Source organism: Coregonus lavaretus, assembly GCF_964263955.1.
Source record: "Coregonus lavaretus genome assembly, chromosome: 25".
Taxonomy (NCBI): domain Eukaryota; kingdom Metazoa; phylum Chordata; class Actinopteri; order Salmoniformes; family Salmonidae; genus Coregonus; species Coregonus lavaretus.
Genome location: NC_140012.1, coordinates 13,904,477 through 13,924,362, shown reverse-complemented (window position 1 = coordinate 13,924,362; position 19,886 = coordinate 13,904,477). Strand labels below are relative to the sequence as shown.

Genomic DNA, 19,886 nt, shown 5'->3' with positions numbered 1-19,886 from the left:
TTTCAAGGGCATTCTCTCCTACTTATCTCCTAAGTGGGATAACAAGTTTATCAACGTTTAAAGTAGAATAACTTTCCCATGCTTCTTCCTATCACAGTGTATGATATACAATTTTGGAGTCTGATTTTTTGTAATCTGTAAAAAAAAAAGCATTTAGGATTTTTTCTACATAAGGAGGATGAGCGGCTCCTGGGAGGAACAGGCAAGTCGCCCACGGAGGGCTCATACCAGGACAGCCTGCTCCAAGCCAGTGGAGGTTTCCTGCTTCACCACGCCCCACAGCGCCACCTGGAGGAAGGTGCGGTGTCTCGTTGTCCTGCACAGCGGCATGGAGACGGACATGGACCAGATGGCAGTGGTCCAAGGAATGCCCACCCGAACATTGAAGGTGGCCCACTACAGGGCAGAGGAGTTCTGGGAACCCTACCTAGCCTAGTTTCAGCTAGCTGTGTGGCATAATGGTTGGGCTGAAGAGGAAATAACTGTGCAGCTTGGCCTGGTCCTACTTGCCCTGGACCTACAGGCCCTCCTAGACCTCAGCTCTGCCCTAACTAACACCTTGAGGCAGAGGTTTGGCAGTAGAGACTCCATCGAGAGCATGCAAGAGAAGCTAGCAGGTCGCAAGAGAAATTGAGATGAGAGTCTTGGCGCCCTGGCTACAGATATGCATTATTACGCCAGACAAGGGTACCCCCCGTTTGCCACGGCTGATCAGGAGGAACTGGCCCTACATGCCTTCCTCTGGAAGGCTCCAACAGCATGGGCGCCTGGCTGCCCCTGCCACACTGTCTAAGACCCTGGAGTCTATTTATTGCCTTACCTCCATAACTTGCTACATTTGCACACACTGTATATATATGTATTTCTGTTGTATTTTTGACTTTGTTTTGTTTTACCCCATATGTAACTCTGTGTTGTTGTTTTTTATCGCACTGCTTTGCTTTATCTTGGCCAGGTCGCAGTTGTAAATGAGAACTTGTTCTCAACTGGTTTACCTGGTTAAATAAAGGTGAAATAAAATTTAAAAAAATAAAAAAAGAAGCAGAAAGAGTGGAAAACATCTTGGGCCCAGAGAGTTGGGTTATCCCAAGGACAATGTGGGTAGAAACGGAGGTGGAGACCAAGAGTGACTCAGATGAGGTAGTCTGCAAAGCCAAAGTGGAGCACCGGCAGTGGACTCTACTACGGTCCACTTCGAGAGGTCAAAGCCAGTCTGAGATGATCTGTTTCCACTGTGGGCAGAAAGGCCACATTGCTCACCACTGTGAAGCCCCACCTCAGCCCTTGCCCGCCCTTGAGTCGACATAAAACGCCAGGGGGGTGATGAAGTGAGGGGAGCATCATCCCAGTCCCCTGACCCCCTTGTTGAGCCGGAACATCAAGTTGGTTGTTTGGGCCAGACGCAGAGCCTCTACCTTCCATGCAGCATCAGCGGTGAGGCCTGCTAGGTGTTGATTGACACTGTTTCCATTATATCCCTTGTTCCGTATGTTGTTCTTCCAGACACAGTGGCCCCCTCCCCTCCGGGTTGGATCCCTACCTCAGTATGTCTTCACACTGTGACAAGGGAGCTTGTGGACATGAAGGGCCGGTGGACCTTATCGGTGAGAGTCGGCAATGTCTCGTTGGAGCACAAGTTATGGTTGGCCGATATCCAAGATGACTACATCCTAGGGTTGGATTTCCTCAGTCAAGCAGGGGCATGCTTAGATGTTGGATCACGGATACTCCAGATTAAAGACTCTGTGATGGAATTTAGGAGCAGTAGAAGAAGACAACGTCAGTCGCACATGACTCGGCAGACAGTCCCACAAAGATCCTTCCTCTAGATGAGAAGGAGCAGCTGAAGCCCCCCGAAGAGGTGAGTGTGCCCCAGCAGGTGAGCAGTGGCACAGTGGATGTACCTTCGGAAGCTATCCGGCAAGCTGTGCGGGAACTAGGGAAAAGGTGTTCAGAAGAGCTGGAGCCTGAGCAGCAGGACAAGTTGGAAGCACTGCTTGCAAAGTTTGTGGATGTCTTTGCAGCATGAGATGTAGACTGCCGGAGAACCAGTCTGGTCCAGCACTCTATCAACATTGGTGACGCAGCACCTATCCATTTACTTGCCACTGGAGAAGAGAGAGGTAGTGGAGCAGAATATGGGCGCCGAGTGGCGCAGTGTTCCACTAGAGATCCTGGTTCGAATCCAGGCTCTGTCGTAGCCGGCCGCGACCGGGAGACCCATGGGGCGGCGCACAATTGGCCCAGCGTCGTCCAGGGTAGGGGAGGGAATGGCCGGCAGGGATGTAGCTCAGTTGGTAGAGCATGGCGTTTGCAACGCCAGGGTTGTGGGTTCGATTCCCACGGGGGCCAGTATGAAAAAAATAAAATAATATTGTATGCACTCACTAACTGTAAGTCGCTCTGGATAAGAGCGTCTGCTAAATGACTTAAATGAAATGAAATGAAATGAAATATCCAAGAGATGGCAGAGACAGGGTTCATTGAGCCATCCAACAGCCCTTGGGTGGCCCCTGTAGTCCTTGTCAAGAAGGATGGCTCATGGCGCTTCTGTGCAAACTACAGGCAGCTGAACTATGTGACCAGGAAGGATTCCTATCCCCTCCCACACATAGATGCACTGGACTACATCACAGGGTGACGGTGGTTCAGTTCCCTTGATCTCCGCAGCGGTTATTTGCAAGTGTAGCTTGCCCTTGAAGCCAGGTCAAAGACCGCTTTCTCGATTGGACAAGGACTGTGGCAGTTCACTGTGATGCCCTTCGGGCTCTGCAATGCTCCGTGTCTTATGGAGCAAGTGCTGGCCACAATCCCCCGCAACAAGTGTGTGATCTACCTGGATGACCTCCTTGTGCATGCAGCGGACTTCCAGGGATCTCTGGCGAATTTGTGTGTGGTTCCACTTGCCATCCGGCAGGCAGGACTTGAGCTCCACCCCAAGAAGTGTCACCTATTTCAGCGGGAGGTCAAGTTCCTATGCCAAGTCATCGGGGCAGACAGAGTCGTAACTGACCCAGCCAAGGTGGTGTGGGTTCAGCACTGGTCGACCTCCAAGGACCTCTCTGAGTTGAGAAGCTTAGTTGACCTAGCTTCTTACTACCAGAGGTTCATCAAGGACTTTGCAACAGCAGCCATCCCTTTGCACCGCCATACAAACAAGGACCAGTGGTTCGACTGGAATGAGGACTGTGCGGCTGCATTCGCTGAACTGCGAGAGGCCCTTACCAAGGCTCCAGTCCTGGCAAACCCCAACCCCCAGCACCCATTCATCGTGGACACAGATGTGGGCATTGAGGCTGTTCTTTTGTAGGAGGGGCTTGATAGGTAATAAGTGGTGGCCTTATACAGTCGGAGCCTCAACCGTGTCGAGGTTAACTACTGTGTCACCCGGCGAGAGTTGTTGGCTGTGGACAACGCACACCACCATTTCTGACTCGACCTCTACGGGACCCAGTTCCTCCTTCGTACTGACCATGCCTCACTCACCTGGCTCTTCAACTTCTGAGAACCACAGGTCCAGGTGGCTCCTTGGATAGAAGAGTTACAGAAGTGAGACTACCAGATGTAGCACCGGGCTGGTCGTCTCCACACAAACGCTGATGCGTTGTCTCGCTGGCCGTGTGAAGAGGAAGACTGCAAGCACTGCCCACACATAAAGATGGTTTCCTGCCCACAGTGGTGGAAATTCAGGCAGCAGACAGGAGCTCAGCACCCTTGGAGACCTGGAATGACCAAGACCTGAAGAGGGAGCAGGAAGGTGACCCGGTGTTGGCAACTGTTCGGGGCTGGTTGGAGACCGACCAGCGGCCTGCCTGGAACAGAGTCTCACCCCTGTGCCTTGAAGCCAAGGCCTACTATTCACAGTGGGACAACCTTGCCATTCATATGGGTTGCTGTTTCGAAGATGGAGGGAACCAACACGTAACTCTGTGGTGTGGCAGTGGCTGTGCCTCGTTCCATGCGTGTCAGAGCTGTCCATGGGTAGGTGGGGGAGGCCACTTCGGGCATAAAAATACCTTCCACCGCCTCTGGAGGAAACTCTACTGAGCTGGCTGCCGTCAAGACACGGAACAGTATGTGCATGCCTGTGACACCTGTACTGTCCACAAAGGACCAACTGGACGCTCCCATGCCCTGTTGCAGCAATAACAGGTGGGGGCCCCCATGAAGCGGGTTGGTGTGGACATCCTGGGTCCTTTCCCCAAGGCCAACGCGGTCCTCGACCAGGGCACCACAACCACTGCCACCAAGCTGGTGGAGGAGATGTTCTGCCAGTTTGGAGTACCGGAAGAACTCCAAAGCGATCAGGGGAGACATTTTGAAGCTAAGGTATTCAACAAATTATATGAGAAGCTGGGGGTATGCAAGACAAGGACCACCCCCCTGCATCCCCAAAGCGACGGGCTCGTCGAACTGTTTAATCAGACTTTGGCGATACAGCTGGTCACTCTCACCTCCAACCACCAGAAGGACTGGGACCGACATCTGCCATTGGTCTTGTGGGCTTATCAGTCAGCAGTGCAGGAGTCCACTGGCTGCACCCGAACAGCACTGATGTTTGGCAGAGAACTGCACACTCCAGTGGACTTGGAGTACCTCCACCACCTTCAGCAGTGCCCGGACACAGCCCACAACTTTGCATGCAATGACTTGACTGAAGCAGGGGTCAAACAGAAGAGGGCATACGACACCCATTGTTGAGGTCAGCCATTCCAGCCTGGCCAAGAAGTGTGGGTGTACAGCCCTCGGCACAAGCGTGGTCTGAGCCCAAAACTCATGTGCCACTGGGAAGGCCCATGCATGGTTCTGGAACTAATTTCTGACGTGGTGTACCGCATCCAGCTTCGGACTCGTGGACCAGTTGTGGTCCTTCATTAAGATCAGGAAAGAGAGGACAAGGAGGTGGTTACTCCTCTTCCCAGCCCTGGACCATCGGAAAACGCAGCGGTTTCCTCATTCGAGGGGCAAGGTTCAGAATGGGACTCACCCGCGGCCATCAGGGTGCCGTCGCAGAAGGCTTCCATCTCGAGGTTAGGATGGCACCCACCAATGGCAACCAAGACACCGCCGACGAAGAGCCCCGTCCAGGTTTCAGGACTTTGTGTTGGATTTCGGCGTTGTCTGGGAAGCCTGACCCCTAAGGTTGGGGCAATGTAGCGGCGGCAGCATATTAGAGGATCTTGAGGTGTGGCTTGTTGGAGGTGTGGCCTTGGGTTAGCTTTGTTTGGACACCCGTGGGAGAAAGTGTCATGCCAGTTCATGTGTTATGTTGTAAGCTTGTATGCTGCCAGTTCTGCAGTCTTAATTAGACAAACATACAGTGGCTTGTGGAAGTATTCACCCCCCTTGGCATTTTTCCTATTTTGTTGCCTTACAACCTGGAGTTAAAATTGATTTTTTGGGGGGTTGTATCGTTTGATTTACACAACATGCCTACCACTTTGAAGATGCAAAATATTTTTATGTGTGAAACAAACAAGAAATAAAACAAAAAAAAACAGAAAACTTGAGCGTGCATAACTATTCACCACCCCAAAGTCAATACTTTGTAGAGCCACCTTTTGCAGCAATTACAGCTGCAAGTCTCTTGGGGTATGTCTCTATAAGCTTGGCACATCTAGCCACTGGGATTTTTGCCCATTCTTCAAGGCAAACCTGCTCCAGCTCGTTCAAGTTGGATGGGTTCCGCTGGTGTACAGCAATCTTTCAACAATCAAGTCATACCACAGATTCTCAATTGGATTGAGGTCTGGGCTTTGACTAGGCCATTCCAATACATTTAAATGTTTCCCCTTTAACTACTCGAGTGTTGCTTTAGCAGTATGCTTAGGGTCATTGTCCTGTTGGAAGGTGAACCTTCGTCCCAGTCTCAAATCTCTGGAAGACTGAAACAGGTTTCCCTCAAGAATTTCCCTGTATTTAGAGCCATCCATCATTCCTTCAATTCTGACCAGTTTCCCAGTCCCTGCCGAAGAAAAATATCCCCACAGCATGATGCTGCCACCACCATGCTTCACTGTGGGGATGGTGTTCTCGGGGTGATGAGAGGTGTTGGGTTTGCGACAGACATAGCATTTTCCTTGATGGCTAAAAAGCTCAATTTTAGTCTAATCTGACCAGAGTACCTTCTTCCATATGTTTGGGGAGCATCCCACATGCCTTTTGGCGAACACCAAACCTGTTTGCTTATTTTTTTCTTTAAACAATGGCTTTTTTCTGGCCACTCTTCTGTAAAGCCCAGCTCTGTGGAATGTACGGCTTAAAGTGGTCCTATGGACAGATACTCCAATCTCTGCTGTGGAGCTTTGCAGCTCCTTCAGGGTTATCTTTGGTCTCTTTGTTGCCTCTCTGATTAATGCCCTCCTTGCCTGGTCTGTGAGTTTTGGTGGGTTTTTATGTGGTGCCGTATTCTTTCAATGTTTTAATAATGGATTTAATGGTGCTCCGTGGGATGCTCAAAGTTTCTGATATTTTTTTATAACCCAACCCTGATCTGTACTTCTTCACAACTTTGTCCCTGACCTGTTTGGAGAGCTTCTTGGTCTTCATGGTACCGCTTGCTTGGTGGTGCCCCTTGCTTACTGGTGTTGCAGACACTGGGGCCTTTCAGAACAGGTGTATATATACTGAGATCATGTGACAGATCATGTGACACTTAGATTGCACACAGGTGGACTTTATTTAACTAATTATGTGACTACTGAAGGTAATTGGTTGCACCATATCTTATTTTGGGACTTCATAGCAAAGGGGGTGAATACATATGCATGCACCACTTTTCCGTTATTTATCTTTTATACATTTTTGAAACAAGTTATTTTTTTAATTTCACTTCACCAATTTTGACTATTTTATGTATGTCCATTACATGAAATCCAAATAAAAATCAATTTAAATTACAGGTTGTAATGCAACAAAATAGGAAAAACGCCAAGGGAGATGAATACTTTTGCAAGACACTGTACAGTATGTGCATGTGATACCAAAGAGCCTACTAGAGTTCCATTGTTAAGACAGTCAACGTTTCGTCACAATATACATACACATTGCATAAGACAAATGGCACATAATCAGCAAAGCTATGATGGTGTTGCCCTGCCCTGGTGTTGCAGCTGAAATATTGATGTTCCTTTACCTCTCCTGTTTTCGCCAGACATTCCACAGCCTGCTGATGTGTGAACCCTTGAAACCTGATGCCATCCACTTCCAGCAGTCTGTCACCTGTTAGATGTGCACAAACAAATGCACGCATACACACACTGCCGATTCATAATCTCACTCTAATCTATACTGAACAAATATATATACGCAACATGCAACAATTTCAAATATTTTACTGAGTTACATTATTCCATTTTACATTTTAGTCATTTAGCAGACGCTCTTATCCAGAGCGACTTACAGGAGCAATTAGGGTTAAGTGCCTTGCTCAAGGGCACATCGACTCAATTGAAATAAATTAATTAGGCCCTAATCTAAGGATTTCACATGACTAGGAATACAGATACAGTGTGGAAAAAAGTATTTAGTCAGCCACCAATTGTGCAAGTTCTCCCACTTAAAAAGATGAGAGAGGCCTGTAATTTTCATCATAGGTACACGTCAACTATGACAGACAAATTGAGATTTTTTTTCTCCAGAAAATCACATTGTAGGATTTTTAATGAATTTATTTGCAAATTATGGTGGAAAATAAGTATTTGGTCACCTACAAACAAGCAAGATTTCTGGCTCTCACAGATCTGTAACTTCTTCTTTAAGAGGCTCATCTGTCCTCCACTCGTTACCTGTATTAATGGCACCTGTTTGAACTTGTTATCAGTATAAAAGACACCTGTCCACAACCTCAAACAGTCACACTCCAAACTCCACTATGGCCAAGACCAAAGAGCTGTCAAAGGACACCAGAAACAAAATTGTAGACCTGCACCAGGCTGGGAAGACTGAATCTGCAATAGGTAAGCAGCTTGGTTTGAAGAAATCAACTGTGGGAGCAATTATTAGGAAATGGAAGACATACAAGACCACTGATAATCTCCCTCGATCTGGGGCTCCACGCAAGATCTCACCCCGTGGGGTCAAAATGATCACAAGTACGGTGAGCAAAAATCCCAGAACCACACGGGGGGACCTAGTGAATGACCTGCATAGAGCTGGGACCAAAGTAACAAAGCCTACCATCAGTAACACACTACGCCGCCAGGGACTCAAATCCTGCAGTGCCAGACGTGTCCCCCTGCTTAAGCCAGTACATGTCCAGGCCCATCTGAAGTTTGCTAGAGTGCATTTGGATGATCCAGAAGAGGATTGGGAGAATGTCATATGGTCAGATGAAACCAAAATAGAACTTTTTAGTAAAAACTCAACTCGTCGTGTTTGGAGGACAAAGAATGCTGAGTTGCATCCAAAGAACACCATACCTACTGTGAAGCATGGGGGTGGAAACATCATGCTTTGGGGCTGTTTTTCTGCAAAGGGACCAGGACAACTGATCCGTGTAAAGGAAAGAATGAATGGGGCCATGTATCGTGAGATTTTAAGTGAAAACCTCCTTCCATCAGCAAGGGCATTGAAGATGAAACGTGGCTGGGTCTTTCAGCATGACAATGATCCCAAACACACCGCCCGGGCAACGAAGGAGTGGCTTCATAAGAAGCATTTCAAGGTCCTGGAGTGGCCTAGCCAGTCGCCAGATCTCAACCCCATAGAAAATCTTTGGAGGGAGTTGAAAGTCTGTGTTGCCCAGCGACAGCCCCAAAACATCACTGCTCTAGAGGATATCTGCATGGAGGAATGGGCCAAAATACCAACAACAGTGTGTGAAAACCTTGTGAAGACTTACAGAAAACGTTTGACCTGTGTCATTGCCAACAAAGGGTATATAACAAAGTATTGAGAAACTTTTGTTGTTGACCAAATACTTATTTTCCACCATAATTTGCAAATAAATAAATTAAAAATCCTACAATGTGATTTTCTGGATTTTTTTCTTCTCAATTTGTCTGTCATAGTTGACGTGTACCTATGATGAAAATTACAGGCCTCTCTCATCTTTTTGTGGGAGAACTTGCACAATTGGTGGCTGACTAAATACTTTTTTCCCCACTGTATGCATCTGTTGGTCAAAGTTACCTTACAAAAAAATGGGCCTCACAATGGGCCTCAGGATCTCGTCACGGTATTTCTGTGCATTCAAATTGTCATAGATAAAATGCAATTGTGTTCATTGTCCGTAGCTTATGACTGCCCATACCATAACCCCACTGCCACCGTGGGGCACTGTGTTCACAACGTTGACATCAGCAAACCGCTCGCCCACACGACGCCATACACGTGGTCTGCGGTTGTGAGGCCAGTTGGACGTACTGCCAAATTGTCTAAAACGACGTTGGTAGAGAAATTATCTGGCAGCAGCTCTGGCGGACATTCCTGCAGTCAGCATGCCTATGGCACGCTCTCTCAATACTTGAGACATGAGTGGCCTTTTATTGTCCCCAGCACAAGGTGCACCTGTGTAATGATCATGCTGTTAAATCATCTTCTTGATATGCCATTCCTGTCAGGTGGATGGATTATCTTGGCAAAGGAGAAATGCTCACTATCAGGGATGTAAACAAATTTGTGCACAGAATTTGAGCGAAATAAGCTTTTTGTGCATATGGAAAATGTCTGGGATCTTTTATTTCAGCTCATGAAACATGGGACCAACACTTTACATGTTGCGTTTATATTTTTGTTCAGTGTAAATTAAATTTGTGCTGCAATAATCCAGTGTAATGCTCTTTTAGTGTCATTATTGTTCCAGGTGCTTCACTGTAAAATAATAGAGCTTGTTCAGCATCATACTGTACCTGACTGGATGCGGCCATCTTGCTCAGCAGCCCCACCACAGACTAGGCTTTTGATGAAGACACCGCCATGACGCAGGCCTGTGTTCACACCACCCTGACAAACCAGAAACACAAGGTTATTATCCAACAACATAACAGTCTCGATGGAAATGTAAGTTTATCAATATACACCATCAATAACATTTGCATGTCTGACTAATAGCTGAAGCAGCAATGTAATTGTTTAATTTTATTTTCCTACTGGTACTGACTTTAGTGATAACTACTTTATTGAGGAAAAATGTACTTACTATGACTGAGATGTGTGGTTGTCCCACCTAGCTATCTTAAGATAAATGCCCTAACTGTAAGTCGCTCTGGATAAGAGCGTCTGCTACATGACTGAAATGTAATGTAAAATGTAATTGACATTAATGATAATGTACTATAAAGGGTTAACTCCTCATATTTTTTCATATCAATATAATAAGATCCCCCCACTCAGGCTTCTAAATTAGAGGGATGATTAAAAGGAATAATGTATGTTTATCAGGTTATAAGATCTTACACTCTCTCTGTTTCTCACACGAAGGAGGTAAAGAAATAGAATGTCTGCCAACAGACACACCAGGCGTGTGCTCTCATCCCTGATCCCCCTTCACATCATCAGAATCATGGCCAGGCATAATGAGAATGAGAAGACACACCAAGGATACTGACTATTTGTTGTTCACATAGCACAGATCAACCGTCAATCAGCCTCATTAAATACTCCAGACCACAAGATGGCAGTAGATTTCTTAAGCTATGTTTGGCTTGTGCCTGCGGTAGATAGGTAATGTTAGCTAACTATCAAGCTGCGCTAATGTTGTTGCTAACTAGCTACAATTTGTAGTAAGCCCAGTAACCAGATGGCCACAACTAGATAACTAGCGTACCTAGCAACATTATGATTACATCACAATGCATTATGCAGCTTTACTCTTTTAGTTTGAACAATTCTGATGAAAAGGGGGTGGATTACACTGGGAAAAGTGCCCTCTTTTTTCAGTTTTCTTGTCACTCCTGTCGGCTCCCCCACGTGGAGTTTCAGGCTCTCTGATTGGCTCAAAGTCAAGTGTCTGCCACTGACAAGCAGGGCGGTTCTACAAGTAGAAACTGCAGGTTCGTCGGTACCAGGTCGGTAGGTAGTAAGTACATCTTTTGTTCTAGCAAGAGAAGGAACGACCTCCTAAGTACCTATCTTTTCTCATTGTGTCTGTCTCTCTCTCTCTCTCTTTCTCTCTCTCTCTCTCTCTCTCTCTCTCTCTCTCTCTCTCTCTCTCTCTCTCTCTCTCTCTCTCTCTCTCGCTCTCTCTCTCTCTCTCTCTCTTTCTGCGTGTTTATGTTGTATTAGTATGTGAATGTTGTGTGTGCCCATTAATGGACCATTTATCAGGGCTCATAGTATTCCCATTGAAATAAGGGTTAGTGTACTTTACTGTTAAACAGATACCTACGATACCCTATCCCAACAACATCTAGAATAGCTTGCACCTGCCTTGTGAGTGGTGAGTAACTCACGTAGCCTGTTGAAGTTGACCTGTCACAGGCTGTTAGGTAACAGACAGGGGTTGGGTCTCTCTTTCACTCACACACTCACACACAGCTGGGCTTTACTGTAGGCTACTGTAATGTCCGGTAAGCAGGCAGGCTCCAAGCTGCAGGCCCTCCCTCTCCAAGGTGATTAACCCCAGGGGTCTGAGGGATTACCCAGAGACATAGAGGACAGCTGACTTCCTGTCCAGAGAGGTGTGGTCAACTCATCTGTACACCCCATAGACTTAAATACAGTAGGTCCTTCCCTCTCCCGCCTACCAGGAAATACACCCTTTGCTGATAACTCTGGTGTGAGACCACTGATCTCAGATCAGATGTTGGGGAGGAAATGGGGGCTTGTCTGACCCTCTCTTGGGGTATTGCATGGGAAATGGCCTCTCTAGCCTCAGTCTGAGGTTATATCATGTGTATAACAGTAATCTCTGGCACTGTCCAAGGGAGTTATGTGTGAAACAGCAGGTTTGGTGAGTTAACTCACAGCGATACTGATCCCTAAACCTCCAGCTTTCTTCTTCAGCTCCACAGAGATCTCATCACCCCTGAAGCAGTTCATGGAAGGAGCCCTGGAGCAGCCATCCTGGAAAATTTATAGGGGATAAGAGTTAATGATACAATTAAAATGAATGCTTCAATTCACAAGAATGGCTGTATTGTATTGTAATTGTTCTATTCTTTCATCAGATTTAATGGACATTATGTAGAGTTGATTGCTAATGTTCTTTGTCTTGTTTGTAGACAAAATCAAAACGATTGTCAATCACACAAAAGGCTTCACTTTTCCTGAATCTAAGCACATGCGGTATTCACAGTATTGTCTGTAATATGGAAAAGATGATGGTCAGTAGCCATTGGTTACCTGAACATTGAGGATGCGTACGTCAGGGAGTTGCAGTCTACTGCCAGTCTTTGGAGTCAACATGACAGACACGATCTCATCCAGGTTGTCCTCTGTAGAGCGCACATCAGTCATCAAAGTGGTCTGGGACTCGTAGTTCTTCAATAGCGGAGATCTCACATTGTTGGGTGTCAAGGAAACTGTAAAAAAAACACAAAAACACAAACAGATGAATGATCAACTAATAACGAAAGTCATGGAAACCTTTGGCCATGTACAGTATGTATCAGAGGAGGCTGGTGGGAGGAGCTATAGGAGGATGGGCTAATTGTAATGGCTGGAATGGAACATGTGACGTGTTTGATACCGTTTCATTTACTTCATTCCAGCCGTTACAATGAGCCCGTCCTCATATAGCTCCTCCCACCAGCCTCCTCTGGTGGTATGTACTGTAGTGAAGTTTTACAGAGGACAAACAATTCAAATTCCAGTAGCTTAAGCATTTGGAGGTCTAACTAAAGTGTCTAGCTGAAAAGTCAACAAGTTTCACATCTACTTAAAAAATACAGTTTAGCACTAAAACAGTGGTGTAAATGATCCTGAACAGAGCAGAGACACACAAACACATCCAGTACCTTTGGGCTGGGACACGATGAGTGTGACCTCCATTGGGCTGTTCTGCATAATCTCTGCAGCCTCACTGAAGGTCACGCCCTCCAGACTGGTGTGGTTCAGAGAGATCAGACGCCCACCTGAGGGAGAACATAACCATAACATTTCATATATCAGGTTTCACTTTTATATTTAATGTAAATATGAATAATCTTGTTGTTGGTATCCACTTAGTCCTGGTCCAGAATCAACCGTTAGCCCTTTCCCTTAGCCCCTATCCAATTCATTCAGATTTGTAGACATCACAAAAGCAGGGGATAAGAAAAGGGACTGAGGTTTGTATCTAGACAAGGCCCTAGTCTTAGTTAATTAACCAGCAGTGTGTCAACAGACAAAGCTCACATAAGAGCTTAGAAAGCCTAGAAACCTGGCATGCAAGGCTATTATTCACAAGTTTTGTGTAGCCAGACCAGACGTCATAATCCAGTGTGAGCTTTGTGAAGAGAAGCCTGGAAATAAAGCCTGGTCACCTACCTGGTCTGATGCGGCCATCTTTATCCGCTGGTCCTCCCGGCACAATGGATGCTATGAAGATACCCAGGTCGTACTTCCCCACCGTGTCTTCTCCAACTATCACAATACCTGAACAAATAAAAGGATTGCCTTTCAACTTTTCAATGTAGCTCTACTCTAAAACATGTCCTTTAATGGATATATGACTCAATGCTGTTAACGATATACTCACCTACGCCGAGCTTCGGGACTTTCTTTAAGGACACACAAATTACTTCTCTCTCTGGTATGACACTCTTCGTTAGGGTATCTATTGAACACAAAAAAACATCTATTGACAAAAGTACCACAGCTACCTGATATCAAATTACATTAACCACCTCAAAAGAAACCTGTATGCCATCTCTTCGGATGATAATGATAGACTACTATGGCTGTTGCTAGGATGTCTTCCTCACGGTGCAAGGCCTCGGAACGCTTCCAGATTGTCAGCTCTTGATCCTGTCCCTGATTACCCAGTGTTAAGAGGTTTTCATTTTTTTAGGGGCTGATAATCTATCCATACCTCTGGCTGCTGAAGACAAGGAGGGGGCCTCAGACCCACACTTCCCAGACCCACGAGACAGGGCTGGAGACAGGTTCCCAGACAATGGTCTCCCTCTGCTGGAAATGATACAGGGAGAAATGGCTTACAAACATTAGATGAAAGACATATAAAGATACTTAAAAGATGCAAGAAATTAAAGAAAAGGTATGCACAGTATATAGAAGGAAATAATAATTTTATGCTCTCCATCTCTCCTACCCCTGCTCGTGGAGGACACGCTGCTGTTTGACTCGCGCCTCGATTTTGGCGGCAATGTCATCACACAGTTTGGTCATGGAGTCGTCCTGCGGTGTGGTCAGACCGCTGTCTGTCCGTATGGTCTCAGAGACAGAGCACTGGCTCATCTGGCTGTTCATCTGGCTGTGGCTGTTCTGAGCCCGACACACTGCCGCATACTGCACTATGCTCTCCTCTGGAAAGAGAAAGGGCTCTTAAGTTCAAGTCATGGGTGGTCAAAAGTGGCTACAGTGAAATCAAGATATGTGTAAATGTAGATCTAATAACTGTGCAAATTACTCTAATAACTGTACTATAATCACAAGATTTCCCTGTTTGGCCTATCAATGAGCCCACATGGTACAACAGCGGGATATACACTGAGTGTACAAAACATTAGGAACACCTTCCTAATATTGAGTTGCACCCCTCTTTTGCCCTCAGAACAGTAGTCTCAATTCGTTGGGGTACGGACTCTCTAAGGTGTCAAAAGCGTTCCACAGGGATGCTGGCCCATGTTGACTCCAACCCTTCCCACAGTTGTGTCAAGTTGGCTGGATGTTGTTTGGGTAGTGGACCATTCTTGATACACACAGGAAACTGTTGCGCATGAAAAACCCAGCAGCGTTGCAGTTCTTGATGCACTCAAACTGTTGTGCCTGGCACCTACTACCATACATACCCCGTTCAAAGGCACTTAAATCTTTTGTCTTGCTCATTCCCTTTCTGAATAGCACACATACATAATCCATGTCTCAATTGTCTCAAGGCTTAAAAATCATTCTTTAACCTGTCTCCTCTCCTTCATCTACACTGATTTAAGTGGATTTAACAGGTTAATCAAAAATGGATCATAGTTTTTACCTGGATTCACCTGGTCAGTCTATGTCATGGAAAGAGCAGGTGTTCCTAATGTTTGTTCACTCAGTGTATAGCTTGCTAGCTGTATGGCTGAAGAGTCTGGCAAAAAGTAATGCTAAGATTCACCAAGAACAGGACACAAACTGTATAAAATCAGAAAAAGTTGTCTCTGGGATGGTATTAACAGGAATGTAGTAGTAGTGGTGGTTATGGTTGGGGCCAGGAGTTTTTCTTGACTATGTTACCTAACCAGGAAAAGCTTTTGGCCCAAGGCCAGTTATGATGGCATGAAAGGTTCTAACCTGAAGCCAGACTGTGGCTGAGCTGACGAGAGTTCATCTCATTGTGAAACTTGTGCTGGGCAGAACAGAGGTTGCACAGGTACGTGGCCGTCTTGGATCTCTCTGTGACTAAGGTGTGCTTTTTCTTGCTCCCTCTGCTCTCGATGACAAATTTACGGTGCTGTGGTAGGACAGAGAGGAGGGGTTAAGCCATTTACAGACATAACAAGCCAACAAAACAACAACAGCTACAATATCTTTATATTCAACTACACTGAACAAAAATTTAAACGCAACATGTTCCCTCTAAGCTGCGCACTGGCGTGCAGTAGTCCCTATACTGCCTCCCGGAAGAACTATCAGCCCAGGGAGAGAAACATGAGATTGAACTTCACTCAACTTTCTAGAGTTTTGCCTGTTAACACTATCAACGTTTCCCTTTACTGTGGCAATTGTTATCGAATTAATGCAATATTAGCCACTTTCAATGCAACATACCGAAACAAAACCAACTATGCAAGAGATTTTGTTGTAGGCAGAATGCATTGGAGTAGGATTCTATCGAGCACAACTCAGCCCTTACTCTACAAAGACCGGCAGCAGAACCAATCAGAGCTGCAGTAGGCCTATATGCAAATAGACCATTGCCATATATGGATCTGTGCCATTTACTTTGAACTGGACTGTGTTTACAGCTGTGGTCATGAGTAGAAGCGCTTATTTTGAGATCAAAGCAAGAGCTGCATGTAGCCATATCCTTTGCTAGTTAGTGAGTTATTAGCCCAGTTATAGATAATTTGTAGTCAGCAATAGGGGAGTGATTGCTTCCTACAAGACCACAAAACATGTACATTTCTAGACATCTTTGAAATGCGAGTCAGGTAAAGAGCTTTTTTTTCTTAAAGGGGCAGTGTTGTATTTTGAGACAGGCTTGAATAAGCTAAGTAGCCAACAGGCAGAGGGTAGCATCATTTGTCTGATTCACTGTAATAATGGTATGGGAATAATAATACATTTAATTTTGTAAAGTGGTTTGTTGCATCAAACAGCACAAAAACATTTTCAGTCACCTCCTTATCTGAAAGGACAAATGGATGAACAGGTTAATGTCAAGCCCTGCATGTTTTTTCAAAAGTCTCATGGAATGTAGGCCTACATTGAACACCACACATTGGCTGCTACTGTAGGCTGATAGAACAGCTATTTTCATGTTAAAATGTTATGGGATGCATTTTCTACATTGTTTTTGATGGTAGGCCACTCTGGTAGGCCTACATTATGATCAAATGCCACAGTAGCTTACTTGGCCAATGTTAAAAGTATAATTTAAAGCGGGTACAGCCTCAGCGTTCACAGTAAACGTTCTCTGGAAGTTGCACAGAAATTTCACAAAGTTCATGTTTGTGCTCAGCAGATCTGAAATGTGCTCAGTGCCAAAAATAATTAGAGGGAACATTGGTCCCATGTTTCATGAGCTGAAATAAAAGATCACAGACATTTTCCAAATGCACAAAAAGCTTATTTCTCTCCAATTTTGTGCACAAATGTGACTCGTTTCAGGAAACTAGACATATGTCGCAGGTCACTACTTCACAGGAGAGCCATTCAATTTCTTTTTTTATCAAAATGCGCCTTAATAACAAACTTGTATGCCATTTGTAAATACGAATACAATGTTTTAATTACGAGGCTAGTTGGTTAAGCCACAGAGAAAGACAGCGACCTTCCCACTAGCCATGATTGGCTGAGATAATGAGTGGGCTGGACATGCCGAGAGAGGAGTTCAGGTTGGTCTGCCACATAGCATGCTTCTGTCTATTTGAGCTAATCAGTATGAGTAGGTAATCCTGTCTAACCCGGCTTTTTTAAAAATGTATCGTATAGTGGAGCTGCATAAGTGTTGCTCTCCACTTTCTGGAGGATCGAGTTTTGAAATCAGTGGAATTAAAGTATGATAGCTAAAGAGATGGAGAAAACACCTGTCTCCAGGATTACATCTTCCAACTAAGGGCAACCATGGCATCCGTGACAGGGAGACGCGTCCATCCATGCATGATGTATACGGGTAAGATAGTCTAGCTAGCTACATTTTCAGATATTACACGTTTCTAATTTTGACAGAAAGTGGTTTCATTTCAAGTTAAAGTGTAGTGTTAGCTAGCTAGCTAATGTTAGCTGTCTGGCTCGCTAGCTAACGTTACGTGTATGATCTTATTATTCGTATCTCAGATTCATGCAGGGTAGTAATGTCATGAGTTGGGATTGTTCATTGTTTAGCTAGCTAGCTAACTGACATGTTGTCCACCCAATCAAAGGATCAGAGAATTAATCTAGTACTGAAAGCATAAGCTACAGCTAGCTAGCAATGAAGTGCATTAATTGGGGGGAGTAGTTGACTCAAAGAGAGAGAAAGACAATAGTTGAACAGTTTTAACAAATTATTTTTTTCTAAAATGAAGGAGAAGCGAGAGAGAGAGAGAGCGAGTGAGAGAAAGAGAGCGAGAGAGCTATATATATAAAAAATCACTTTCACTTACTTAGCTGGTGAATGCAGTTATTTAGCCTACTCAAACACCCAGCTCAAACAGAGAGGGATGCCATGTTACCTAGCTTGCTATGGCTATCCAGAACTTGAACTCTTCCAAGTCAAGGTCAGCTTTTGGTTTTATGAATTTAAATACCACCAAGGCCCGCCGGTGTAATTGCTCAACTGTTTGCTAATTGTACCCTGTACTGCATGATTGTAGCGGGTTTACTAACGCATTAGTTCTAGTACCTATGTTCTTGACTTGACGTTAGCTAATATGGTGACAACTATGCAAGTTGTGTGTAGCGATTAGCGTTTCTAATATGAAGGTTCGGCTTGGAAAGGTTTTTTCGCCTGGTCACAGACAGCTGATGTGTTGTGCACTGAAGTCCACAAGCAAAGGGAAAAAGTGAGAGGAGGAGAGCGTTTAGATGTGACAAGGAATTATATAACAATCTGGCTACTTTGAAAGTGAACTGTGTTTGTGTGTGATCAGGGGTGTAGTCTTTCCGCCGATTCTGTTGAAAAGCATTTGTTAAACGGAGCAAACGGAACCAAACTGGGATAAACATACCTGAATTTGTCCAATATAAATTCTCGTTTGCAAATGTTGTACTAATGATTACACCCTAGATCAGCTAAATGCAGGCAAGATTGTGCAAGGCGGTATTGAATGTGTCACTGTCTGTCACCTTGATTACTCAAATTTCTCTCGACCTGTGCACCTACATTGTCAACTTTCATTCATATGCTACATTGTAGCAACCTCATGATGGGTATAGGTAAAATTCGAGTATCATGTAGTAGCCTAAACCTATCAATGTTACATTTAGCTGGATGAATGGAATATGAATGACAGTCATCCAATATGCGGTAATAAAAAAAAGGCCATGATCCTAAATACGAAATACCTCTTCATAAATGGCACCGACCGCCACTGGCTCTGAAACACCCCACTGGGCACACCATGTAATTTCAACGTGGATAATTCGGTAATATTTGGTTGAGACGTTGATCAATGAGATTACAACCTATATTCACCCACTCAAAAATACAGCCAAAAGTCAGTTGAATTTCCAATTTGTTATCATTAAGCTTTCAACCATCTAAGCACAACCAAATTATAATGGAAAAACAATGTCAGAATTTTGGTTTAGTTGTCACCCAAATGTCTATCACTGCGCAAATGTCTATCACTGCGCTTTCAACCATATAAAAGCACAGCAATGTTCACATGGGAATACAATGTCAGATATTTTGTTTATTTATACAACAGATGAATGCATTATCACTGTGCTTCATCTACACTGAACAAAAATACAAACGCAACATGCAAAGTGTTGGTCCCATGTTTCATGAGCTGAAATAAAAGATCCCAGAAATTTTCCACACGCACAAAAAGCTTATTTCTCTCAAATTTTGTGCACAAATGTGTTTACATCCCTGTTAGTGAGCATTTATCCTTTGCCAATATAATCCATCCACCTGACAGGTGTGGTATATCAATAAGCTAAATAGCAGGATCATTACACAGGTGCACCTTGTGCTGGGGACAATAAAAGGCCACACTAAAATGTGCAGTTTTGTCACACAACACAATGCCACAGATGTCTCAAGTTTTGAGGGAGCGTGCAATTGGCATGCTGACTGCAGGAATGTCCACCAGAGTTGTTTCCAAATAAATGAATGTTAATTTCTCTACCACAAGCTGCCTCCAACGTCGTTTTAGAGAATTTGGCAGTACGTCCAACCAGCCTCACAACCGCATAGGCTGGTTGGATATATGGGCAGGCATAAGCTACGGACAACGAACACAATTGCATTTTATTGATGGCAAATTGAATGCACAGAGATACCGTGAGGCCCATTGTTGTGCCATTCATCCGCCACCATCACCTCATGTTTCAGCATGATAATGCACAGCCCCATGTCACAAGGATCTGTACACAATTCCTGGAAGCTGAAAATATCCCAGTTCGTCCATGGCCTGCATACTCACCAGATA

At 44.9% G+C, this 19,886-nt stretch overlaps 1 protein-coding gene across 1 annotated transcript in view; it reads right to left on the bottom strand.

The window, feature by feature from the left end:
• Nucleotides 1-19,886, bottom strand: part of frmpd2 (FERM and PDZ domain containing 2) — a gene marked incomplete at both ends in the record, with an annotated part of 43,386 nt that overhangs the window by 7,641 nt on the left and 15,859 nt on the right. The window contains 10 exons of the mRNA XM_084141446.1: nt 7,136-7,221; nt 9,852-9,945; nt 11,908-12,006; nt 12,286-12,464; nt 12,900-13,016; nt 13,411-13,518; nt 13,622-13,699; nt 13,955-14,052; nt 14,195-14,408; nt 15,376-15,535. Of these exons, the coding sequence (XP_083997572.1) occupies nt 7,136-7,221; nt 9,852-9,945; nt 11,908-12,006; nt 12,286-12,464; nt 12,900-13,016; nt 13,411-13,518; nt 13,622-13,699; nt 13,955-14,052; nt 14,195-14,408; nt 15,376-15,535 (1,233 nt within the window). The remainder of the gene's footprint in view (nt 1-7,135; nt 7,222-9,851; nt 9,946-11,907; nt 12,007-12,285; nt 12,465-12,899; nt 13,017-13,410; nt 13,519-13,621; nt 13,700-13,954; nt 14,053-14,194; nt 14,409-15,375; nt 15,536-19,886) is intronic.